Raw genomic sequence first — 26626 nt, 5'->3', positions numbered from 1 at the left:
CCGAGCCAGGCAGGCCTCGGATCGGCATCTCCACCGGCCGGGCCGGTTAACGGCCGCCAGTCACGACCACCTCGCGCTTCAACGCTCTCCGGGGTCTCCCGGGGTGAGCGCGAGGGCGCGACTTCCGCCTCCCCTGGGCCCGCGCGCCGCTGTCGCTTCCGCCCCGCGGTTCCTCCTCCGGGCCGCCCTCTCCCGGCATGCCCTCGCGCCGGAAGCGGCTGACGACAATAACAAACATCGGCGGCGGCGGCTGCGCCAGGACTCCCCGTCCCCGCGCTCCCCAGCCCGCCCCGCCGGCCCCGCGCCACCCTCCCGCCCGCCAGCCAGCCCGCCGCCTCTCCGCGTCCTCGCCGGCCGCAGTGACCGCTGAGGCAGCGCGTGCCCCCGCGAAGTCGCCAGGCCCGGCCGCGCGGGGCGGGGGGGGAGCCGCGCCGGCGCCGCCGCCGCCGCAGGATGCGCGGCGCTGCCGCGGGACCCTCGGGTGAGTGGCGCCGGGTGAGGCGCGGGCTCTCCCCGCCGTCCCGCTCCTCGTCTCGGCCCCTCCCAACCGGGGGGAGGGCGGCGGACCCCCGCCAGCGGGAGCTCCGCTACCGCGAGGGCGGCCTTGGCGAGGGGCGGCGGTCCCGGCTCCGGACGCAGGGCTGCACCCGTGGGGCGGGCGACAAGGAGCTGGGAGGCGGGGGCGGGGGATCGGGGAGGACCGGGATCCCGCTGCTGGCTGCGGTCCCGGGGTGGCCGGGTGACCCCCGCGCAGCCGGGCGGGTGGGGGACGGGGAGCGGCGGTGTCGGGGAAGCGCCGGGCGGGCGAGGGTGCTCCCTCCCTGCCCAGGGCTCCGCTGCCAGGGCGAGGGATTCGCGGTGAAGTTACTACAAGGAATGACTCAGCCTGGCTGCGCCTCCCTGCTCGCCGTCGGCAGCGGTCGGACGAGCGCCGTGCAGAAGCGTTGTGTTTACAAACGTTGTTCTGCCTTTCCCTCGGTTGTTTACGTGTCTCTGCTCCCGAGGAAGCATTTGTCCTGTGCTGAATTTTCCCGTCGGTTTCTCGTTATTGCTTTCGTGTACGCTTTCAGGCTGTTCTGTTGATCTGTGCTGGCGTTTCCTTCTCAGTGCCCCTCAAAGTTCTGGCTGACAGTGATCCAGAGGTACAAATACTAATATGAATGCTGGAAAAATTAAATGAACTGATCTCTCTAACACTCATGTTTCTTACTTAACTTCGCCTGGAGATGAAAAAAAAAAAATCATGACTGAACCTGAGATGCTGGGAATGGACCCAGAAATGTTAGTTTAGTCCTCTTTTATAGCCATAGCTTTTTTTTTTACTGTGTCATTTGTTTTTTGTCTGAAGTAATTAAGTGGTATGTTCTGTCCATGAGCCATTCCCTGTGGTTTGTATTTAAAACTTTCACCTTTATTTCTTTATGGGAGAGAATGAGGAGGTCAAGTATTTTTTTTTTGCCGCTCACGTGAACGCGTGTTAGAACTAGTTCATGCCATTGGCTTTATGGAAGAACTTACAGTCCTGAAGTTGTTTGGTTGACTGCTTGGTAGAAGATACCTCAGTGGTGCTGGAGAAATAATGAGGATGGAAAAACATGCTTCTTACAGTTGAAGTTCATACAGCTGGGAGGTACTGTGAAGAGTACTAGATGCTATAAATACTTCATAACAATAAAGAAAACTTGTACGCTATTATGGTATGTTTAAGTTGTGAACTTTAAGAATGTTTAATATTTAGTACCTTGGGAAGTTTTTAGAAGATGAAGCACATGAAGAAAGGACTTTACTGTTATCTAGTGTTTTAACATAAACTTTACTGCCAAGAAACAAATATTAACAAGAAAGAAATTAGGTGTTTAAACTTCATTAAGTTTAGTTTAAAGGAAAGTGTGCAGAGGATATATTTGTACTTATACTAAATACTGTCTGGAACTCAAAATGGTTTTATTATGTTGGGAGTAGTAAAGAAGGCAACTTATTGAAGAAAGTGAGGTAAGGGACTTCAGCTGTGCCAGTTACAGAGCTGGAAATACAAACCGGATCTTTTGGGGTAATGGATTAGTGTGAGATAGACCTCATTACAAAAATAACATATTTCCAAAGTGCACACTTTGTACAAGTAGCTGTATATTTTGTAGATTTAAAAAAAAAAAAAAAGTCAAACCTATCTTAAGCTGTATTGTGTTGATCTACCCTTGTGCTCAGTACAGATTTGGGTTAGTAGTCTCTGAGATCGTATTGGAGGGGCTGGTGCTCTCGCCATGTCATGTTACCATATTTATAATTAGAAGTGTATGCAGCAGACTTGCACTCTGACTGGAGAAGAGGGCAAGGGTTATTTTGAGGTCTTTTGTGGTGTCTGTTTGAAACATTGCTTGTCCTTGCATGTTGTCTGAACACAGCTAAGATTACGTAGTCTTGCAAAAATTAAGGTGGAAAATATAATTTCTAAACTATTAGTACATTTCTTAGAATTTCAGTTATCCTGGTTAAGTAGGGGGTGAGTGTATGTGGGGGGGTAGGAGTAGCACATGGCGATTTGTTCCTTTTGGTAAGAGAGTGGTAGTTACAGTAGGATCATTTGAAAGAATTTTTCCGTATGTTATCCTGAAGGGTAGGCTGTTACCAGTGTGTTCTTAAGTCTTCATTTGATTTTAAGCTAGCAGTTAGTTTCTGTGGAAGACTGGCTCAGAGTGGTGTGAGGGTCTGGAGTCTTTTATTGCACAGGTTGGGTTCATCTGCATATTGTGGTAAAGTGAAGGAAGTCAAAATGAAAAACTATAGCGTGCATACCCAGCCATTCCACGAGCTACTTCAGAGTCATTTGGAGAGTGTCCAAGCAGTCACGCGTCTCCTTCTGCATATGCATATTGCTCAAGAAAGTTGTGCTCCTGATTTTGGTTCACAGCTCAATGACATTAGGTGAAGAGTTTGGGGGTGGGGGCGGGGAGGGAGAAATTTTTAATACCCTACTACTTTCAAGGACCGTCCTGGTACTTAGCATTCTGATGCAGAGTTGATAATTGGTATTATCGAGTAGCAAACACTTGATTACAAGGTGCCAACTTACGTAATAATATTGTATTATACTGCAGGACCTGTTTGAACACACTGATACCAAGCAGGCAAAAAAAGTATCACTAACACGTAAATTAATAACCTGATTGCTAGAATTAAAAAGTGTTTTGTAGCTGATTTGTCAAAGTAATGATTTTGGTGTACAAGTTGAAAGATCCTTACATGAATTTTTTGTTGTAAAAGCCTACAGCATGATTAATGATGATAAAGAAATTGGTAACAATTATTTTTGTGAGCTAATTAGGATTCTGTGGTTACTGTGAAAGTCACTTGTCTATTTATGAGTTAATTCATATTGCAGATCCACTTTTAATTTAGTTTTGAGTTCAGTTGGAAGACATCATAGCCATGCTATTTCTATCCCCATTCATAAGCAGGGTTGGAAGTGGATATACTTTGGTGATGTGTTTTCTAATGGGATTTGAGCATAACTAAATTGTTAGTAATGCATAAATAATATCTAAATCTAAATTGTTGGCACTTGTCGATAGAAATATCAAAACAAATTTATTGATACAAAACTTTCGTTCAGAGATACAGATGGGGCTGGTTACTGTTGGCTGGTCAGGAGAACCACCTGGGATGTCAGGGGAATTCTTGCTTGTCTTCTGTCCATCACCAGGTGTGTATTTTCCTTTTGTTCTTCAGGTTTTGCAGTCTATGGTTCCAGTAGGGTTCTGAGCTCAAACTACCAGCTAAAGCAACAGCTAGTGTAGCTCTTTACATGCATCCAAGATGTTGACAGTTTCTTTTGGGAACAGTTTGCAGCTGGGCCTGCTGTCTTTATCGCATGAAGGTGAAATGATTACAGTGTGCTATATATAAATCTCTAGTAGTTTGCGCATCTAGAAAATTAGCTCTTGTAGAATGTGGTAGCCTGCTTTCTATGTGAAATGACTTGTTTAAGCATTATATGAATTTCTCTCTGACCTTTATTGATTACCTGTTGATTGAAAGTAAAATATAAAATTGCTTTGTTGACTAGCTGGGTTCCAAATGTCCTGTATCTGTCTTGCTGTGTAACGTCATAGGTCCAATAAGCAGACTGATGTGTGAATATTTGAGAACAGCTCTGCTTAAGGAATGTTCTAATGGGTCGCTGACTTCAGAACATGCTTTTATTTTCTTATTATGAAATAGCTCATATTTTCTTACCTCCTAAGACTTATTTTTGAAACAGTATTTTTGCTTTTCAGGAGAGTAGGAAAGTTTTGGTGGTGGGGAAATAGTGTGTTCAGTATTTCAATTGCCTGTTGTTCTTATTTGGAGGAATTAGGTGAAACTAGTGTCTGTATGATAGAAACACAATATGTCAATCTTCATTATTATTCTTGAAGATGTGTTTGAAAGGCCAGTATGCTGTTTTAAGTTTGAACAGATTGAAAGCAATGTGTGTATTAGAGGTAGAAAGGAGCATTGAAGAACTAATTGAAGGGAAGATTTTACTTCTGTCATGGATTCAAAAATCAGACCACTCCTAGCAACGCTAAAATACAAATTCTGTTAAGGATGGCACTTTGCTGAGATCCGATTTCTGTGAATATTTGAGCTAGCCGCTCCTAAATACCCAAATTTTATTTTGATTTAGTGTTCATGTTCTCTTTTGTAACTGACTTATCTGTCACTTTTTTATATGATTGAATATGTTCATGCTACATTCTGTAAAATATGCTCTTTAGTCTACTATGTATATTGTAGGTATGGCTGCAGCAATTTTTGCTCTTTATCATTTAAATGGTGGTGTTTTCCTGATATTGCAGGGACTCTAAATGTCAGTGGTTTATCACAAATTTTATTTTGGGTTTGTTGATGCCAAGTAGCTGTGCTGGTATGTCAAAAGTATGGATATTTGACCCTTATTTAGTGTAGTCGTGCCTAGGGTAGACAGTTCATACTGACAAAATGGTGCTTTTATTTATACAGTTTTCCTTCCATCCTCCAGAGTATGTATTTTTATTAAATTCAGATGAAGTGGAGATTCTTATATAAGAATATATTGTGTAACTGGACTAGCAGCTCTCTTCTAATATATTATGCTTATGCTACATTGCAAGTATTCTGCTAGTAAACTCAAGATGACTTATTTGTCTATTGTAATTAAAAATATTCTTTACAAATGCTTGTGTTGTCTAGTGATTGAAAGAGATTTGATTCAAACCCAGTGAATGCTTCTTTAAACAAAAAATGAAAATATGACTCAAAATTCTCAATTCTGTCTGAACGAAAAGAGGGGGTGTAATGTGTAAACTTTCCTTTACTTATGTTATGTGAAAGACTCGGAGATAAAATACCTATGAATTTCAAAAAGCAGATGTAATATAACAATTTCACATGCATGTTATGGCTGCAAACAGCACAACCAGGGTTCAATAAGGTAGGAGTACAGTTGTAATATCTCAACAGTTGTGGGCTGTGGTTTGGGGTTTTTTTCCTGTGAGGTTGTGTAGTTCTTAAGTTGGTAATATTCCATAAAAGGATTTATTAGTGCACTTTGCTAGCTGTTTTAAACTACCAAAGATTTATCCCAGAAAGGTAAAGAAGGCCAGTTGAAAATTACTAAACAACTTCTTTAGATAAGATAAAATTTAATAGTCTTCAAACCCATCCTGCAGCTTTTCTCATTTCTCAATACATTGCTGTTATCTTCTTTCCAATGGATGCCAATAGAGATCTGAAGGTGATTTGTAACTATGTAATATGCAAATAGAGTAGCAAGCTGGCTTGCCAAAAATCTAGACATGATTTTTGAATATGTATTTGTAGGGAGGGTGGGGCTTATGTTGACTCTGCATATCACTGATGGTCCTTTACTTGTCTGTTTCAGATACCACTGAAAAAAAAAATGTTGATAAATAGGACAAGGTTCATAGGTGATGTGAATTATAAGGAACTTAAAAATGAGAAATCAGAGAAATTCCATCTCTAGATCATGAAAGTTGCAATGCTAAATTTATAAACATCCATATGAATAAGAAAAATTTGAAACAAGTTGGGAAGTTGCTCGTCATTTGGACAGTTTACCAAGATGGTGGTGGATTTCTTTATTACTGGAAAACTTTAATGTTATTCTAATGTACGATTGTTTATGAATAGAAACTAATTAAGGAAGAACCTGTGACTTTTATGTAGGCAATCAGACTAAGTCACAAGGATCTTTACTTGTCTTACATTTCATTATTGTCAATCTTTTACTTTCTTTTCTGTCTGTAGGGTTTTCATTCCTGTGAAATAAATGCCATTTAATCAGTCTTACTTTCTGTGCTTTCATCCTTTAAAGTAGATCTGGCCAAGTTGCCTTCTACTATCCACGTGAAAGAGGAAAAAAAACCTTGTAGCATTACGGTGGTGTATCTGGAGAGGGGAGGGCAGGAGAAGTGGCCTCATAGTCTATATTTTGAGAAACTCTGTCCTCAGTTGCATCTGTAGTAATTGCCCATTTTTGAGTTATCTTAGCCTGTTCTTTAAGAGGATACTGGCACTTTTTTTAATAGGTTACCATTTATAAGACTTTATTAATAACTGATGATGGCATGGGCAGTTAGGAATGTGAATGATGCCTTCTGGAAATTCTCACTTGCCTTCTTGCATGCTGGTGCTGATGTTCGGTATCCCCTGTATTCATCAGCCTCCTTCCAGCCTTAGTTTTACTGTAACAGTTTGTGGGGCTGTGTAGTGAACTGGATCATGGAACTAATTTGAGCTAGCAGTAACCTGGGGAAGTATGCTGTTTCTAACTTGTTACAGCAAAGTAATCCAGTTTACTCCATAGAAGTATGGAAAGTTGCACCACTGAAAGTTGGTGCAGGGAGAAGAGCAGAAGAAGAACTGGCTGAGGAAAGGGATTCATAAGTCTGGTGCTCTTACTATAACCAGTGTTTATGTGATCGTGGTCTTGGTTAACCAGAGAGAGAGTGTTAGTGAAAGAAGCATTGGTGCCGGCTTGTCTGAGTTTGATGTAAGAAATAAAGGAATTTTTGTTGGCTGTTCCTTGCAGAATTGTTTGCAAACACTGTAAGATTTAAATGCTAATTATTTTTAAAGAGTATATGTCTACAGGGAGAACCTTCCCACCACTATGGAGTCAGTCAGTAACTTGAATAAAACCACCTGGAGCTCCACATACCCAAGAGCACCATTCTTTGCAAAGTGAATATATTAATCTCTGTAATTAGAGGGAGACTTGTAGTCTACAAATGCTTTTTGAAATGGCAAAATTATACAATAAAAAAAAAAAAACTGACAAAACCTTCAGTTAACTTTGTCAGAGACCGAGTTGCAGACAGCTGTGGAAAGACTGTTTCCATCAATTAAAAACAAAAAAGACAGAAAAAGGGTACTTCTACAGGCCGTGGGCTGTTTCCTAGCAATAAGAATGTCAGAAACCCTTTGTTTGTTTTCTGACTTGTACCTGTTAACTGAAGCACAGATATTTAACTTTCTATCAGGTAGGAGATGTGGGGTTTTGAAAAATGTGGTAAAGTTTTTGTTTGGTTTTGGTTTGGTTTTTTGGGTTTTTTTTGTTGTTGTTGGAGGAGAAAAACTTGTCTGATCCATTATATGGATTGTGTTTTGGCAGCTCCTCTAATCAGTGAAAAGAGCAGTGTTAATAGATGCTAACTCTCAGATCTGAAATATACATATGGAATCATGACACAGTGCCTAATAATGTGCTTGTTGCCTCAAACATGTTTGAAACTATTGCTTTCCTAGAATTCATGATAGAAGTTGTGTCTGAACTTGTAAGAAGCATTGTTTTGGGCCACACGAATTGCAAAGCTACTCTTCAGTGCACAATGTTTTCTCACCTGCCCAGATGCAGTTGCTCTTGATCTCCTGCTGTTCCACCGTTGATGGTAAGGATCTGTGAAGGTATTGCTGCACCTCCTTTGCTGAAAGAGGAGCTTCCATGTAATTCAGAGTTGCAGGAGCAACTCTGAATATGATGGTCACATATAACTCTTAAGTATTAAGTTGGTATTGTGTAAAATGATTCATCTTAAAGAGGGGAAAAAAGCCTCTTATACTATGAATTACTGTATACTGAATTACTGAGTTTTGAAATTCCTCTTTAGTGAATTGGGAAGTAGGGGCTTAGGCATGTTTCCTGGTTGCTCTGCAGAATTGCAGCTTCTTTCCTGTGTTGAGTGGAAAAGACTTGCTTTACTGACCAGCAGCTGAGTTTGAGAGCTGCTAACAACACAGTGACTGTTGGAGATGCTCTAATTAAGTAACCGCCTCTGTGCCTGATGCACATCTCAACACAGTATAAATAGAGCTCCAGATGGTACCTTACAGATGTCAGGGATTGACAGCCTTTCTTTAAGACTACAGTGTGGCTTGAACATGAGGTTTATAGGCTTTGATATAAGGTGGTAATGGGAGATAGGATCTCCACCTGGAGTAACATGTATCTCGGTGATTAGATGTGGTCTTCTGGTTAAATTTATTTTGGAGGAGCGGGGGATGAAATTATTCTCTGCAACTGGGTCAGGAGGAGCCCTACTATTTATTCATCACATAGCTTAGGATTTTTTTTTTTAAAGTTTAAGTTTAAGTGGCTTTTAAAGCATGTTTCCTTCCAACACTTGGTTGTCCGGATAAGGGTATGCATTTGCATTGTATTTTAGGAACTAAGCCATTTCTGTTGCTAAAAGCATTAAGAAAGAATGTGTGCCCTCATGGTGAGGTCCTTCTGTCTATTCTTCTGGTGGTGGTGGTAGACTCCTGCAAAATTAAGGTGTTTCTGGTTAGATGCATTGGTTGCAGTATTGAAGAAAACTCCTTGAAGTCTACTTTTAGAGATGATCTTACAACTAATGTGAAGGAAGGTGTTTGTTTGCTTAAATCCAGCTTCAGTCTCTGTGTTTGTTTTCCTTTGATACTAGGCTTTATGTGCTATAAAATCCTTTGCTTATGAAGTGAGGTTTGCAAGTTGGAGCAAGAGAGCATTTTTTGAGAAGGGCACCTGAAAAAACAAAGGAAATAGAGGTAGAAGACAGGTTTGTAGAAGAAAACAAAATGAATTGGAAGGAACATTCTGTGCTAGTCTTGTACCTTTGTGTGTTATAGAGTTGCCTAAGTCGAAGTGAAACAGGAAATGCTGCTTTAAAAGGAGAGGAGAGAAAGGTGAAATCACAGGAGCTGCAGCATCTCAAAGGCAAACTGTAACATTTACTGTATGGAAGTGAAGCACAGCTTAGTAAGATGCTGATGTGCCCCAAAGTTGGCTCTCCATCTCCAGAGGCAATAAAGGTATATTCTCCTTGAGGGGAGATGTTCTGTAGATAAGATATTCAGTGAATGAGGAATAGCACTTGAGTCTTTTAAGTGTGTGATGGACTTGTCAGCTTTTGCCTCAGATGAACTGACCTTTTGACAGGCAGGAATTCTGCAGTGATCTTCTGTGAGATGCCTAACCCTTGTAATCAGGGGTAACATTTGTGACTCATATTGGAGATGCTGTTACCTGCAGTATATCCTCAGCTGCTCTGCAGTAAGAGGAGAGAAACTTCCTTTATTAGCAGCCTACAGATGATGTTCATACAGAGCTACGTGAATGTCTAATAATGAGCAGTGTGGAATTGCAGGCTTCTGAGGGAAAGGTGAGAGTCTTCCCTTGCTTAGGTAGTTAAGCTAGTTCTGTCTGCTTTCAGAGTTGAGCCCCTTCCAACCTGGAGATATACACGGGGGGGGGGAAGAGTTTAGGCCTCTTGGTCCTCTGTGACCTCGGAGATGAAGCCTTGATAAGTATGGCACTTACTGTACAGATGTGAAGCAGTACTTCCCCAGGCACAAAAAGCAAGGTACTTTATGCTGCTGGTGTGTTGCTGTTGTTAAAGATGGAATTTTAAACCACTGGGTTTAAAGGAAAGCTATGACTTACATTTTTCTTTAACTCCCTGGAATTAATTTATTAATAACTTTGCTTAAGTTTAGTTTGTAATCCAGTTTATTAAAGGAGACATGGGAAATGAGATGTCAAAAACATGTGCATGAACTTAAATATTGGGATATCGTAGAGGAAACTTCATGACTTTAAAGTGAAGTTGATAATGCCCCTTTAAGCCCAGACAGCGTAAATGTTGATTTCTGTCTTTGTCCTGCCCTGAATGCCATATTTCAGTGTTTGAGTTTGTGGGGTTGGAAAGCATTGTACCATGAAACAATGGAACAGTCAGAATTGGATAATGGAGCAGGGATTCTGTGCTTAATGGCAGAAATGGATGGTTAATGTAGCCATAGGATTATTTGTGGAGTGCTGTGAAACCCATGACGCCTGTACTGTAATTACAAAAAGGAAAGGTCTGTAAACAGACATTCATTTCCTTTTATGGATGTAGCAATGAGCATGTTCTGAACTAAATAAAATACACTTCAAAACTTCTAAACAACATGCATTGAAAGTATCGATCAACACAGACTTCGAAAGTGCTCAGTTGTTGAAGAGTTTATATTGGATAGGAAAAGCTTGCAATACTTTAATGAAGTGAAGCAGATGTAGTAATTGCATTGCAATGTAAACACAATGTAGAGCAGTGAAATGTTATAACCAGCATAATGTATTCATGGCTGCTTTTGGTGTTTTGTTAGCTAATGTAACAAAATATACATCCTCTGAATAAATTATGGAAGCTTTTTCTACTTTGTGCTATTCTTACTTGCATTTTTGTTATCTAATTCTTTTTCTTATATTCATGTCTGCCATCTTCTGTCTGCTCTGGCAGCTGCTACAGAAATTTCCTTTTCAAATTTTCAGCTATTTTTTCAATGGTGTTACTGATAATTCATGGCTGTTGATCATACAAGCTTCCATCCCATAATTTAAAGGATCTAGTTTATATGATAGCATAGATCTAATGCTGCAGGTCACACAGTTCAAACAAATAATCTGAGTGGATTAGTCATTTTGTTACAGTTTGTCTGATTACATAGTTAGCAGCTCTGTCTTCATTAGTTGTCAAATTTTGTACTTGTTCAACCTCTATTAAAATGGATTAAAATAATTTCAGCAATGTAACACTGAAAAGCTTGAAACTTGCTATGTAACAGCATAATGCTAAAAAAGCCTGAAGTTCTCTTAATGCCCTGTTGAGGTAATACAAACAAAAGAAGAATAAAATGTATGTGTTTATGGATATATTCTGTTGAAGCTTGATGGTGCCTGACTTTCACACCAAGCTTGTGTTAAAAACTTGTATTTCTGCTGAATTACAATATTCTTGAATATTGGGAACAAACTTGAAGGCTAACTTGTGATATGTAGCTGACCTTGCTTGTAATAGTCTGCTGTAACCTGACCTTTAAAAGGGAGTTATGCAATTGTGACTGGTTTTCATGCATCTCCCCCATAAACTAATCTTGGACTTTGCTGGCCAGACTCAGCCAGAAGTTGTCTGAAGATGCAAGACTAGGGAGAGCTCTCAAAATTCAGTTTCTTCCAGTGTTATGAAAACAGGCAGCTAGAGAGAGGCACTCGACATGATTCCTGCTGAAGGGAGGGCTGCAGCCTGCCTTTATTGGGCACCAGTGAATCTGCAGGAGAGCTTGGTGTTAAAGGCACGTATTCTCTGAAACCTTGCTTTACACGATTCCTCTGTTCCTGGAAGTACTCACTGAAATTCGTGATTCGTGGCAACATTGGGAGTGGGTGAATTCTACTTCTTTTTTTTTTTTTTTCTTTAAAGAGTTACTTAATACAGATTTGTCCTGCCTGTGTGAGTGTACTTCTGTTTCCCCAGGATTGTTTGTTGAAATGTTGGGTGGAAGAAACAACACTTGTTTTTTGACTTAATGGTTGCAAAGGAATTAGAAGAATAGAGATTATAGCGTTGCGATCCTACTTTGTGGCAGAAGTGTTTCAGTTGTGTTTCGTGTTTTTCATGTTAATGTGCATTACTTTGATCTAAAGCAAGTGTTCATAAATTTATTTTGCTCAGTACAGCTACTGACTGCCGATAACTAAACCAGAAGAGGACACTTCAGTTACTGTTTTTGCAGTGGTGGTACTTAAACACATTGCTTTTTTCCCTTTTATTGCACCTTTGCTTCTGACAAGGTGACGTGTGTGCATTTTGCATAGGAGGAAAGAGGGAGTGGACAGGAGGGAGGAAGATAATAGCTCAAATAACAGCCTAACAAAGTGCTATCTGTTCTATGCATGTAAAATACATGTAATAGTTGTGTAATTTTTTCCTTTATCGTAAGGTTTTCAAATTTGGGATGAAGTGCTTTTGATTTACCATTAGTAGCATGAGTTGTATAAAATGATTTACACGTTCTAATGGTTTTCATGCTTCAGCAAACCTATTTTTAGTAATGGATTATCACCCTTTATAGTGCCTGATCATCTTCTCAGAAAGCTTGCTAGGGCATTAACATGATAGAAATAATGTCTGTTTGCAGTTCGGAGTTTGATTGTGCACTTGCCTGACTGTCCTGAGCACAACTGCTCGTGGCCACCTTCCTTGCCCAGGGCTGCTCCTCCTTTGGCACTGCTACCTAACTGGCAACAGTTAAAATGAACTAGGGTAGCCTAAAAAGACCGCCTTTGTTGATCCGGCTCATTTTGATTGTTGTAGTTTCAATTGTAGTTTAAACAGCAGTTCTGGGAGAGGAAGCCCCTGGCAAGGATGCCAGTGACAAGCAGCTGGTAATGGTAACATCTTCAGTTTGTTTAAAAAAAAAAGAAAAAAAAAATCTGAAGTAGGTGAATGGCTTAACAAAGTTACCTTGTTTCAGGTAAGGAAGGTGATGCTGATTCCTGAAGGAATCTGTTGGATACAGCTGCAGGATAAGGCTGTTCATTCAATAGCTGTAGCATGTGTGTCTCTTTACACTGGATTTTCTTAGATAAATTGCATTTCTTTATGACTTTCTGCATTGCTCTTAGCATCATCATATCGGCATTCTGCACGAGTTCTGAAAAGTACTTTCAGTTAATGGAAGTACAAGCAATGCTTTTTAGTGAACTAACTTTGCCTCTTTGTAAATACTGAAGAATATCACTAATGGTTATTTTAAACCAAACCTATGGGCAAAAATATTCAGTTATGTAGCAGTTTCGAGCAGACTTGTAACTGGATAGCATTGTTAATTAAAAAAAAAGTACTACCGCATAATTGTTCTTCCTGGCATTGACATACACTGATTTCTGGGTTAGATGCAATGATGACCATAAAATCCTGACATTTTAATAATACCTGTAATTGCATTCCGTATCTTTTCTTTGCAGATCTTCTCTGGCTTTGAACAGCCATGCTACTCTGTTGCCAAAAATCAAGTAAAGCGAATGTGTGCATTTATTCTCCTCTTGAATTTGAAGAAGGTGGTAGGTTCGTATAGTGCCTGAAGGTAATTCTTTGCTTGAAGTTAAGAAGTTTGAGACTGCTGATGCATGTGTGGCAGATGCTGTCATAAATATTTTTTATCTTGATAATGTTTTTTCTTTCTATGTTTTAAATAGTTAGCTTTAGTGTTAAGGTATGGAGGGGGAAAAGTTTGATTAAAATTTCACTTTATGTACATGAGGTTTCTGGACAGATTCTCTCTTAAATATCATTTGAGCTTAGAAAGTAATGTTTATATGAAAACTAGATACAAGCCTTTTACTCTGCTTAGGTGGAAAAGAGCTTTTTTTGGTGGGTGCTCCATGGTGCTTGCTTTAAGCATTGTATTTAACGCATTTGTTTCTAATTCTACCTGGACCATGGTCACAAATACAAACTTTATGAAGTTTCTCTACACGTGACACTGACTAATTCTGAAACCTAGGCCAAAGAATTTATTAATAAATTATTGCTAGCTTGTTCTTGGTGTTCAGCAGTTTTTGTCTATCTAATAACTTCGTTTATATTCTTCTTTTTCCAATATAAATTGGAACTGGTGCCACTGAGTACAGTAGAGTTCAAGTATAAGGACAACAAAACTCAATTCAGATAAAATTATTTAACTGGGGCTTTTTTATTTTATGTGGTTCTGTTTCTGAAGCCTTGTTGTGAAAATGCATGTTTTGAGTAGTTTATGTACTATAATTAATACTTGAAAAGTGTGTGGAAAGCCACTCTCTTGAAAGAAAGCTCTTTTGACTTTCTGGACTTACTATTCTGATAAAACCTCTCCCCCTTCCTCATTTTAATGGTGTTTTTGTCATTTTTTTCTCTATGGCTTGTCAATTTTTCTCTGTGTAGGCAAAGAAATAAATGCAAATTCAGACTCATTTTAGAATAATACAGTTAGCTGTGTAGGCCTTGTGTGTGTGTCCTGTTCATATTTCAAGGAAAGAGGGACTTCTTATGCTTCCTGTGAACTAATTTTATCCAAAAAGTCATCTTTATAATGATAAAAGAATATTGGTGAGTGGCTAAAACTTTTACAGCTTAACTTTTCATAACTCCTTCCACATCAAAAAAATTTCAGGTTGTTAGTGACTGCAGTGGTAGTTGTACTTCTGCAACAGCTTTGTTAGTGTGGAGGAAATTATTCATGCTTCCGAGCACCTGTGGAGGAGAAGAGAAAAAGGCTCAGGAGTACAGAGTATTTCAGTGATAAAATCTCAGATTAAATCTCAGTGTTTTACAAAGCAGTTCAATATTTTTTCTTCTGTTGTGTACACTGGAAAAACATGTGCTTATAGTCACTCACCCAGATGCTTGTAGGGCACAGGACTGAAAATGTGTCCGATGTGTTGCACTGGACTGTCTGTCTTGATCACTCCATATTCGCTATTAGTCATGAAGAAAGTATATACAGATTTAGCTAGTGCTGAAAACAGAGGAAAATATTTTTTAAAACTATTACTTAATTATGGAGAGATACAAAAAGAAAATCTACATAATCTTAGGTATTTCTTTATTTTTATTTTTTGCTAATGCTTCCATGTGTCTGAGTGGAAAAACTTGTAGCTGTAAGTTGAGGAATGAATACTTACAGCATAGATCATGCTGCTGTTCGTAAAATCTAGAAAAGATGTCTGGAAATAACTACATCTGGGCATTTAAAAATGCATTTCATAATTGAGAAAAGCCACGTAATGATCTGAGATGGTGGTCTCTGCAACTGAAAGTCATCCTTTTGTGGTGTGTGGGTTTTTTTTTTTTTTTTTTTTTTATTCTCTTCAGTGTATATTTTCATGTGTTCTCCTAGCTGTCTGCATATGCGGAGGCTTACCTTGCCCATGTTTCTGGTCAGAGGAGCATCTGTATGTTTAGTAATGGATAAAGAACCATGGAATATGAGAGCTGATGTATTCACCCATTATATATCTAAAAGTATTTTTTCAAAAGCATGTACCTGTCTTTTTCATAACTCATATGTGAAACTAACACTTGAAATTTTTTTCAGTTTCTAAATGATTTTAGCAGTGGAAGTTATAAACTTCAGAGACCTAGAGAAATCATCATGAAGCTATATGTATTTCTGGTCAACACTGGAACTACCCTTACCTTTGATACGGAACTTGCTGTACAAAAGTAAGAAAGTAAATTAATTGTGTATTGTTTGTTTTTTAATTTAAAAAAAATAGTATATATACTTTTTGTATACTGAGTTCTGGAGACATGATACTCAGTTGGTTTTTTTGTATGTCCATGTAGTTATCTTCTAGATTTTCATGTATTTGAGTGAGTTGTGGGAGTGTTTTTGGATTAGTGTTTTCAGTGCCTTGCGGGTGATTGTGTGTTTGATGTCCCATGAAAGAGCGGAGAGGTTATTTACTTTCTGGGGCAGTGACAGAGGATGACCTGCTCTTAGCTGAGTGTGATGTTATGTTTGGTGTTTTTTGGAAGAACTGTCAGAATGACTTCTGATCTTCTGTGACCTTTTATTAGATGGCTTTTTTATTTAGGATTCCTCTGTAAAAGGTTTATCTTTTGCTGACTGGCATCATAGGAGAAATTCTGCAGATTGCTCTTTCTCCTGTCAGTATATACTCATCCTGAAGAAAATGTGCACTCTGTAATACTTTCAGATTGGATGCTAAAGAACTGGCGTATAGGTTTTTGTCTCATGTTCAGGATGGATAAAAGTTGGTTCTGTCCTATGTTGTAAGGCTCCAAAATGTTTTATGGCATTTTATATGTAAAACATTAAGTTCTGAATGCCCAACTGCCTGAAACATGAGCAGTGTTACAGAATCACAGTTAAGTCCCAAAAACTTTGCTACTTGTATTTTTTTTACCGCACATTAAAAGCATCTTGCAAATGTAAAGATGCTTTTAGAGGTGTCTAGATTTACTGCATGTATTGTATCCTTTTTCCTTGTTCTCATGTGGGACTCTGATCTAATAAGTAAATCGTGTATAACGTCGTGATAGCCCATACACCTTGGAGCTAGCAAGAGCCAAGCTTACCTGCTGTCTCCATGTTCTGTCAGTGATGAATGAGTTGCAAGTAATTGTGCTTGAAAGATTTCTACCATGGATTTTGTGCTCAAATCCATTGTTTCCTTTCTCCTGAATTCCTGTTTGTAATTTTCATGACTCAGCAAGTGAATTTGGAATTTGAAACTTGTTTGGGGTGGAAGGCTGTCTACACTGATTATTTTTGTATGCTCTTCTGCAAAGCCCACTGACACTCAGGGTATTATTGAGCATGACATAATTTCATCTCAGCTATTCTGGATCTACTGGGTCATTTGCAGATGTGTCAGGACCCCTGTATGCTGTCTGGTACACTGAGACATTCTGTTCCTAAATCATGATGAGTGAGGTACAGCATCTGAACTGCCAGGCCAGGCGCCTAATAATCTGGTACGGGCCGACTTTTTCCTCAATTGGATAGTTCTTTGGGAAAGAAGCTTTCCAGCAGCTGAACCACACAAAATCCAAGACTCTTCAGTTGAACAGTTTAACTCCTTATTCTGTGTATCCGTATATATAGACTTGCTCTTTCTAGCAAGATTTTCTTGGGTTCTTTGCTTGTCTCCTTGTACGTGGACAGGCCAAGTTATCTTCCCAAAGACCATGGAGATGATAGGCGAATGTATACTGTAATGCAGCTAGTGGGTACAAGCCTGTGCTCATGAGACGTTTGTAGTGAATTCATGATATTGTATTGAATCATGGTTATTTTAGATAACTGATCTTTATTTTTCAAGTACCATATAGCCAGTAACATCGTTATGCTTCCTGCCAGTTATATCAAAACCATTGATGCTTATATTGATTATTCATTTGGTAGTCTGAAGCTTTTTAATACCTTTGCACAGGTAGTACTCCAGTGTGTTATAGTTTGGGTCAGTTACTATATCATATTAGTAAATTCTTGTTCAGTTTGCTGTTTGCCTGTGTCTTCAAGACAAAGTCTAGAACTGTCTAAAATAAGCAGTAAAGTAAAGATGTCATCACCCAGAATTAAAGGTACAAGGATGGTGAATGGAAACAGGGATGGTTTATTGATCTACTGTTTCCACATTAAAAGTGTCTGTAATGCTTATAGGAATTTGTTGCATATATATGAATTGTTTAATTTCCTGTTAAGTGCTATACTGCACTTCATGTACAGTAAATCAGAGTTGATTAGGTGAAATTGTGCTTATGCATAATGAAGTGTTAATACTCTTGTTGTCATCTTCTAGGGTTTCAGTCAGTTGTTTGTTCATAAAGTATATATTCAAAGAACATAATATGATTTTTACAGTTGTTATCCTAAATGCTTGATGTGACTTAATCCAGAACGTTAGCGTGCTATCAGATCTTGGAGAAAAATTGCTGATGACTGACCAGTAATGCAGAGGCTGTCGTCTTTTAGCTGATAGCTTATTAGCGTGATATCCAGAACGCAACACATTACAGCACTTACAAAACTTAGAAATATGTCATTGTGCAGAATAAAAAGTAATAGTTCTTTTAAAAAAAGTTCTGCTTTGACACAGACAAGTCACCTGTCTCTATTACAGGAATATGTAAAATTAGAGACACAAATATGCTGATAGTGTCATCTTCTCTTCCCATTTTTTTCCAGTGTGGCTGATCTGAAACATGCAATTCAAACAAAGTATAAGATTGCCATTCAGCACCAAGTACTGGTTGTCAATGGAGGAGAGTGTATGGCACCAGACAGAAGAGTGTGTAGTTACAGTGCTGGAACAGTAAGTGCATATTGCATTCTTCATCTAAACTGTCATTTATAGGGGAAGAAAAAGATGTTTTACTAAGGGATTTTTAAGTATTTTTCTGTAGTGTACTGTTTGCTGGATTTCTTTGCTTTGAGAAACAGATGTTTATGTATTCAGCTTATATGTGTAGATTTTAACATGCTCTTAAGATGCATAGCCCACATGATGAAATAATTGGTGATCGAACAGTATGTTGTCTTTACTCAGTGTTTGGCTTCATTTTCTTTTTGAGTGTAGGATACCAACCCAATTTTTTTATTCAACAAAGAAATGATCTTGTGTGAGCGTCCACCAGCTATCCCCAAAACCACGTTTTCGGCAGAGAATGAGATGGAATTGAAAGTAGAAGAATCTCTCATGATGCCTGCAGTGTTTCATACAGTAGCATCACGGACGCAACTTGCTGTGGTAAGTAAATTCTTACTGTACTTGCACACCAAAGGAAAATAACCTTTTTGTATGTTAGAAGGGAAGCTTGATAGAAAGTATGAAATAGTTTGGTCAAAAGACAGTAAGAATGGCATATTAGTGATGATGTATTCTTTAGAGCCTTTGTCTCGAAGTTTCAAGGTAGGTATTGAAATACGCTTGCTTCTTCAGCATGTTCAAAGCTTCTTTCAAAAGCATATTGTAATACAGCTTTATGGATGTGTATGTTTACAGCATTTGCAAAATAAAAGCAATCTGGTTGTCTTGGACCCATGCCTTAATGCTCTGCCTTATTTTCAGTGTCTTCAGTCTGCCTCAACGTGCAAACACAAAAGTTTGTTACTTTGGAAATGTTGTCAACCCAAGTAGAAAATTAGTAGTATAATTTTTAAAAGCACCTTGCCAAGCTTCTGTTTCATCTTATATGTCTAAAAAAACAGTGAGGAATTAATAAAACTAAGCTTCCTTTTCCTAAAATTGAGGTCTTTTATTGAGTGCTGGCTTTTACTTGCATAGAAAGCAAACTTGTCAGAATTCAGATTTGATTACTTTTGTATTATGTTGATAGGGGGAACTAGTTCCCTGCAACATGGTCGGTAAGATATCAAGTGTGCATGCAGTAGGAACGGCTGTGTGTTCAAGAATGTGACACAATGCCTTCAGTAGCTGGACTGATTGCCTTTCTTCATGTTAGGAAATACTGCCCTCATTTTCCTTTTCAAATTTTACATTTAAAGATTTTAAATATTTTTCATGTCTCTAAAGATTATTTAAACTTCCAACAGCTCTGGGTGGGGGAATGGTTATGTGTAGCACCTAGCACAAAATGAATAGTAATATATGTTTTTAGTATGTTGTCATGGTAATAGTTTCTTAGTTTCAGTGACAACTTTAATGCAGTCCAAAAGAATATTTAGCACTTGAAATGGCTGTGTTTTAATACTGTACAACTGAATTCAGAGAAAAGTGCTAAGTCTTGCATATAGTACATGGGTTTTTTTGTTTCCCCCCCCGGACTCCTGACCTGTCAAGACAGGGGAAGTTAGCCTGAGTAATTTGACCTTGACATACTGTCTGATTTAAGGCAAGGTTTGAGTCCAGTAGACTCTCTTCCTCTCTCCACCACCTGTTGACAGTTACTGCTGACTTAGTAAATAGGACCTTGAGTTATTAGGGATCTGTGAATCATATGACTGTCATGTGGAGAAGAGTGGATATCAATGTGAATTCAGCTAGGAGTGGGAGGTTTTCATTCGTGCTCCTTGAAGAGTGTGAGGATTCTGGTTTTAGCAGCTGAAACAAAGTGCTTTAAAACCATTATTTGTGAGGTGTTAGGAGGATCTTATAACAGTCAGCAAGACTGATATCTGTTAAATGCTCAAAGTTGGTTGATTTGATACGAAAGGGGGGGGCGTAGTAATTACTGTGGTCTTTGTGTTTGTGGTTTACTTAGGGTAATGGAAGCAAAAGGTGATGGTACCCAGTCTCACATTTCTCACTGTTGATATTTTACCTTCTTTCTTCATCCCATCCCTGATTTTGTGGTCTTGAAGATTCTTAATTTTAGTTTTGGTCTGGTGAAGTTAGTATGTACTGATAGAACAGATTTAATTCCTCTGGAGTAAGCTTTTTATATTCCAGGAGTTTTATAAAAAATATTCCTACTTAGACTTGAAAATAATTGTTAGTGCTATCTTTTCTTCCCCCTTGATTCTGAAGGATGTATTAATATGCAGAGCAAGCAAGTTTATTGCAGTGTTTCTGCTTTTAAATTAATTATTTAGATCTTTACTGGCTCGTTCTGGTGGCAAGTTGTCTGTAAGGGAAGCCTGTATTTCAGAAATACTCTTAAAAGTCTCTGCATGGAGTACAGCTTTTATCGGTCAACTGGAGCTATAATACTTAGAGACTGAAAAGTTTATCTAGAGAGAGTGATCCTGAGCTGATTTGCAAGAATAAAATAAATCTTTCCATACTTGATGGCACTTTATTAATAATATTACAGAATGGGGGAAGGAATTTAGTATTTAAAGGTCTTTAAACATGGATCTAAGTAGAATGGAGGTCTTATTTTTAGCCTGCAGATTTATCTTGAAAAAGATTATTCTCTGTTCCCCACTTCTTCCAGTTCTTCCCTGCTTGTAAGAGGGCTACAATGATAGTAGAATCTTTTGTGAAAAACTTAGAAATTTATTTGAAGATTAAATAGGTAGTAATATTCTTAAATCTGATATACTTTTATACCCACAGTTAATTTTATCCAAGATTTTAAATCTTTCAAAACGATAAGCTCTGTGTTAGGCTGTGAAAATGCATTGGGTACTTCTTTGGGAGGTCAGGGGAATGACAGAACTGTCGTGTATGGTGGAAGATTAGTAAATAGGCTGTCATGACTTTAGATGTACCAAGGTGTGAAAACTGTATAAAGGAGTATTGCAGTATTGTGCTAAAGCAGTTTTTCATTATGCCTGCTTGAAGCATTTTGAGCAGTAATTCAGAAGAAACTGAGGGAGGACTGGGAATGTGGTTAGAACATTAATCTTCAAGGTTCACCATAAGCTTCTTGGCTGGGAGGAAGAGGGAACATGGGATATTAATCCTTCTCAAAATTGATTAAGATCTGGGGAGGACTAGAAAGGCTCTGAACCTCTGTAGTTGTGAGATTAATGCATCCAAAGCCACACTGAGAATACTGTACGAGAGACTTCCTGCAAAATGGGCATGAAAAATCTGCCTTAAAATGATCCAAGCTTTGTCTTTTTATTAATTTTAGAGAGACAGTAACCTGCTTTACCAGAAAAGCAGAGTGGCAGTACTTGATGGAGAGTTTTTGCCTGCTGTAATTATTTAGGGTGATTTAATTACTTAAATTTAATGAATTAATATTTACTACTAATACACGATAAGTATGTTTTGTATTAGGAAAATAAAAGTTACAATCTAAATCATTGCTTATGATAGAAAGTCTTACCTATTCTTGTCAATAATAAGAAAGTGATGTGTAACTATGTAAAAGTAGGCAACAATATTTGATAGCTATCAGTTTCTATTTAATTTGGTATCTATTCTGCCCAGAGGATATACAGTATGATTTAAAAATCAGACTTGATATGAAATTGTAAACAGCATATGAAATAGTAACAATTGCTTAGAAGATGGCTGCTAACTTACTGTGCAGCAGCTCTTTGTTATCTCTTGTACCTCATGTCCTGTCTACTTTAGTTAATAGGCAAACTCGTTGTGTGGAAGATTATGAATATTTCAGGGTGTGAAGACTTTTATTTCTGTCTTGTTTCTCCCTCATTTTAAGCCTGCCTGAAAACTGTTGAATTTCATCACATTTTTCAGCATCTGTGACTTGAACTGTGTACTACTTGGCAACTATGCTGTAGAACAGTATGAAAGGTGGTTTTTTTTTTACCGTACCTTATTTTGAACCTTATTTGTACTGTGGAGAAGGGTGGACAGATATTTCTGATTCACTTTTTCTGATCCATATTTTGTATACACTGGTATATGGCCTTTAACTTTTCTTTCCACAATAGCAAGTAGTTCCAGATTCTTCTTTAACAAGTATGTTTATTACTCCATGCCTTTATTTCCTCTCCATCATTTTTTGCCTGCCTAAAACTAACCATTATTGATTTAAATTCTGCTTTTGCTTGCTGCATTTTTTTGCCATAATTTTCAGATATACTTAGTTACTATTCAAGTATAAACAAAAGTCATCTCTTAGTTCACAGTGGAGTCCCTGGCATTTTTATAGACTTTTGTCCATATATGTGTAGGGTATAGGTATATATAAAAGCAGCCATTATTTTTTTTTTTCCCAATTGAAACTAATTTCACTAACTTATATGTAGACGTTTTTAGATTTTAGTGCCTCCTAAACAAAAATAATTCCTGTGAGAAACTTATTATCTCCTGTTTGGTTTTCCACTGTACTGTCATTATCATGTCAAGATACCTCAATTTTTTCTTTCTTTTTGCTTTAATGATTTTAACTTCTGTACAGATTTTCTTAAGTTCCTGTTGATTACATGAGATCTTGTTACATAGAATTTACAGTATAAAGATTCAGTAGCTTGAAAGAAGCTGTGTCTGTTACCTTAACTTGTTCCTTTATCAGTTAAACTGAAATTCTTGCCATAGGTTTTGTCACATGTGGCGCAATGTTTCTCTTACAAACCTTTTTGTCAGATCCTTTTTGGTCAGTGTTTGTTGCATCTACTGTCTGGCTTTTAAATCTCAGTTAAAGTAACTTTCTAAGCCTGTTTTCGTTTTATGTCCCAGTATTCTGGTTTCCTTTTGACTAAAAACTTACCTTTCAGATGTCTGTGCCTAAAGGGTTACAGCTTGCCTTTGTACAACTAGCCTAGTTCCCCACCTTTCTTCCAGTTCAACAGTTTTGGCCTTGAGTTGCAGTATGTGGACAATGAGGTGCACAGAGTGTTTGCAAAAAGTTACGTACACACTAGCTTAGGAGAAGACAACCTGTTGTCTACACGGTCCATTGTGCAATAAACTACATTGTGTGAATCTTGTCTAATCTTGTGGTCTTTTAACACTACTACTTAAAATAATTTCTGGTAGCTTAGCCTTTAGAAACGGATTATTTATTTACTTATTTACTTAAAGTGATCTAACTGAAGTACCCTTGTTATTTGTCCCAGATAAAGGATATTGGAAGCTTGGACTTTTTGTTAGTGGATATGTTTCACATTTCATGTGATAGTGTTGCTGTCATCATCAAACTGTCAATTCTGGCCATTTTTTGTTTTGAGGAATGGGAGTAAGGGTGACAAACTGTGTGGTTATTTCATTTGGTTGCTTAAATCCATGGCTGTAGTCATAGTACCTAGATTGTTCTTGGTTTAGTTCCAAACACTTTGTAATACTTAAGCCAAGAAGCATAGTCATGCTTCCTGAAAGCTGTGTATCTACTATTTAGAGAAATGCTCTTTCACTTCTACTAGAAAGCTGTTTTGAGACCCTCTGGAAAAGTGTTACTTTAAAATTTTGATGTTCTTTAAGGCATTGTAATATTTGTGACAATTGTAGTAGCTAAATTAATGCTATTCATTCTTTTTTGACTAAATTATTAGTCTAATAGCCAAACACACTTCTAGGTCCTCCACACTCCAAACTTCTTTGTAGTTTTGGACTTTGAAGTCCAAACTTCTTTGTAGTTCAGATTAGCGATCAATAATCTTTTAAAGTAATCGAGCTGGGTGGGGTTAAAATAGAGTAGGTTGAAGCTTACCCTAAGGTGTACTCAAAGGTACAGCATTTGTTTTGATTGGCCTTTGTAACCAGAACTGTTAGATCAAGCTTTTAGAAAATTCACCAGGAGAAAAAGACTTGGGTGGCTTGGAATCAAGCTAGTAGAAGTTATCAGTTACCTTGTGCCATGGTTTGATTCCCCGGCTGTGGTGACTTATGTCAGCTTCTCAATATTTTTTTCAGTGCTAAATTCTGTCACTTGACTTCTCCTAGCCTGCTTTTAATGTCAGAGCCAAGAACTGGTGAAAACAGTACTGAAGAAAAAGTTATTAAGCTATAACTTACCGAATAACTTGTTCTGTATTATGCTGATGAAATAAATACTTTCTGAGTATCTAATAAGTCATGAACTGTGTGGACAAATGTCCAAAGGACACAGTCACCAAAAATGACCAATATTAAAGGAGAATGGAATAATCAATCTAATGAAAGGAGAGGAATTGCCATGAAATATCAATCTCCTTCACAGTGAAGGTAACTGTTCCAATTACAGGTTTTAAAAACTGAAATTTTGAAGTGATTAATCTAGTAGCTTTAACTGATGTTTTAGTCGAAGGTGCATGAATTAGAGGTCATGGTCTTGGTGACTAATTTTGGTAAGCAAGATAACAGTTACCTTTTGTGGAAGCGTTTATCTGCTGTTACAGTGTATGGGCGTGTGTAATTTCACTTTCAGGATCTTTTTTGTTGGCCTGAGGTTGATTTTTAGGGTGACTGAAACCCCTAAGGAGTCCTTTTTACAGGATTTCAGACACATGGCAATAGAGGACTTTGATGACTTGTTTCCTTTTACCACAGGGTTGTAGAGAATGGAAAGAACCCTGCATTTCCTGAGAACTTTTGTTCTTTAGAGGTAAGTCCAAAGACCACTTAAGACAAACAGACCTTGCCCTGATTTTTTAGATTCAGATGAGCAGAATTGTGACAGTAGGATGCAAAGATGAAGTCTTGAAATTGATGGGAAACACTTTACCAGTTAATTTCTGTTTTAGATAAAACATACTTTGTTGCTTCTACTGATTTTGGTTGAAACATACTAAATGGAAGTAATTATAATCAGAAGAATCACCTAAATTTAAGTTGCAGTGAATGAAGGAAATAATTCAAGTAAACATTCTGTTAAAGCACCTAGCCAAAGATAAAAATCTTTCTGGTGGGCCTGGGAATTCCTTGACAAATTAGGAAATGAAAATGCCTTTATTTACTCTTCAACATAACAGCATGTTGAGATTAGCCTGGGTTTGTCTAGTCTTGTACTGATAGTGGTGCTTCTTGAGGTCCACATTCCAGTGGTATGGTGAAGCCGTCAGTGTTCTAGGTATCCTGGTATAGCTGAGTAAGATGGACGTAGCTCTACAAGGCAACTGAAGTTAATTTTTATGCTCTGTGAACCATTGGGTGTCTGCCAGTTACCCTTGAGTGGATCTGTGAAAAAATCAATGACAAAAGCAAGCCTGTTGTTAGGCAGGCTTAATTTTCTGTGCTGGAGCTGGCAACTTTACTGAGAAGTGTTAAAACATATGTTGGATTGCAGGCCTTTATTTATATGCCTGACGTAATTCAGTTTTCAGACTTTATTCATTTAGCAGAGAGCTGCTTAATTCTTTTCTGCGTACAGACATACCGGTTATGTGAAATAGGTCAGTCTTGATCCTTATGAAGTAGCTTGAGGAGGTGTCCCCAGAAATGTTGTCTATGAAGATGGCAGGAAGAACAAGCCAAATCACTTGAAGATGTATTTCAGTAGTGATGGAATGATGAGGGAGGTATATCGCTGTAGTTTTTAATTGCTTTACTACTTTTAAGCTACATAGATAACTTCAAAGGAAGCAAAAAGCTTCACCGCTTCATTTTTCTTGCTGCACACCCTCACATTTTGAAAGCAGGGTTATAGGATTGACTGAAACAGTGTTTTCTTCTTGACCCCTCCATGCAGCATTAAAAAATGAAATAATGGTTTAACATAGTGTTCTTGTTCCCTGCACTGGTATCTGCTTAGTGTAGTCTAAGACTGAAACAGTTCTGGTAAGTGGAAAGACAGTTACTCCCTGTTGTTTGAACTTTAGTAGGACCATCTACTTGGGTCCCCTGAATTCAGAGTAATATTCTTTACTATTTGAGTGTAATGAGCTTATTTCATGATATTGCCTAAGGAACCAGCATCAAAAGCAGTACTGGGTTCCTAATTGTGTTCAGGTTCATCCATGCAGACGGAATTCTACTGCTTGCCCCTCACCACCCAGAGAGAATTTCTTCAGCACTTGGCATACACATGTAAAAATAACTTTGGGAGGATGATAATATGGAATGCTGTTGTAATATCTTGCATTTATGCCCTGAAACAGTCATGTCTCTGTTTAGTTGTATAATTTGACTTGTAGTGTGTTAGCTTACAGGTAACTTTGAAAACATGTTATTTGAAATAAACTTAACTATGTTTTCAGGCTAATGAATTTTGAGTTCACTGTTAGTTCAGATTGATCTCTAAATAGTTCAGAAAAAAATCTTTGGCTCTCAGTATCATATTTATGATTGCTTTCATAATGGGATTTTTTGTTTTAAAGTCCACGTCTCCTGCGTGTACAACAAGGAGCTGCAGCTCATGTGACAGTGAATACCTGGTTGAATACTTAGATGGCATTGGGGTATTTTTATCTTTATATAACAGTTCCTTTGGGCAAGTCTCTGTTATATGACAGATCCTGAAACTTACTAGAATGCCCT

The 26626-nt window shown here is 38.2% G+C and overlaps 1 protein-coding gene across 5 annotated transcripts in view; it reads left to right on the top strand.

Annotated features, from left to right (window-relative positions):
• The first annotated feature begins 204 nt into the window (after positions 1-204).
• RB1CC1 (RB1 inducible coiled-coil 1) overlaps positions 205-26626 on the top strand; it is an 80261-nt gene continuing 53839 nt past the window's right edge. For 2 of the 5 annotated variants that reach the window (XM_075494662.1, XM_075494659.1), the window contains exons 1-5: positions 205-481; positions 13310-13428; positions 15418-15545; positions 18037-18163; positions 18428-18598. In XM_075494662.1, coding sequence (XP_075350777.1) covers positions 15475-15545; positions 18037-18163; positions 18428-18598 — 369 coding nt within the window. In that variant the 5' untranslated portion in view covers positions 205-481; positions 13310-13428; positions 15418-15474. Of the gene's footprint in view, positions 482-3610; positions 3701-13309; positions 13429-14264; positions 14430-15417; positions 15546-18036; positions 18164-18427; positions 18599-24700; positions 24756-26626 lie in introns of those variants that run through there. The other 3 variants (XM_075494661.1, XM_075494660.1, XM_075494663.1) reach the window with 3 other exon arrangements.

The sequence above is a fragment of the Mycteria americana genome, chromosome 2 (assembly GCF_035582795.1).
Source record: "Mycteria americana isolate JAX WOST 10 ecotype Jacksonville Zoo and Gardens chromosome 2, USCA_MyAme_1.0, whole genome shotgun sequence".
In the NCBI taxonomy this organism is placed as follows: Eukaryota; Metazoa; Chordata; class Aves; order Ciconiiformes; family Ciconiidae; genus Mycteria; species Mycteria americana.
Note: the sequence above shows the minus strand (reverse complement) of the source record. Positions and strands in the feature narration are given on the sequence as shown.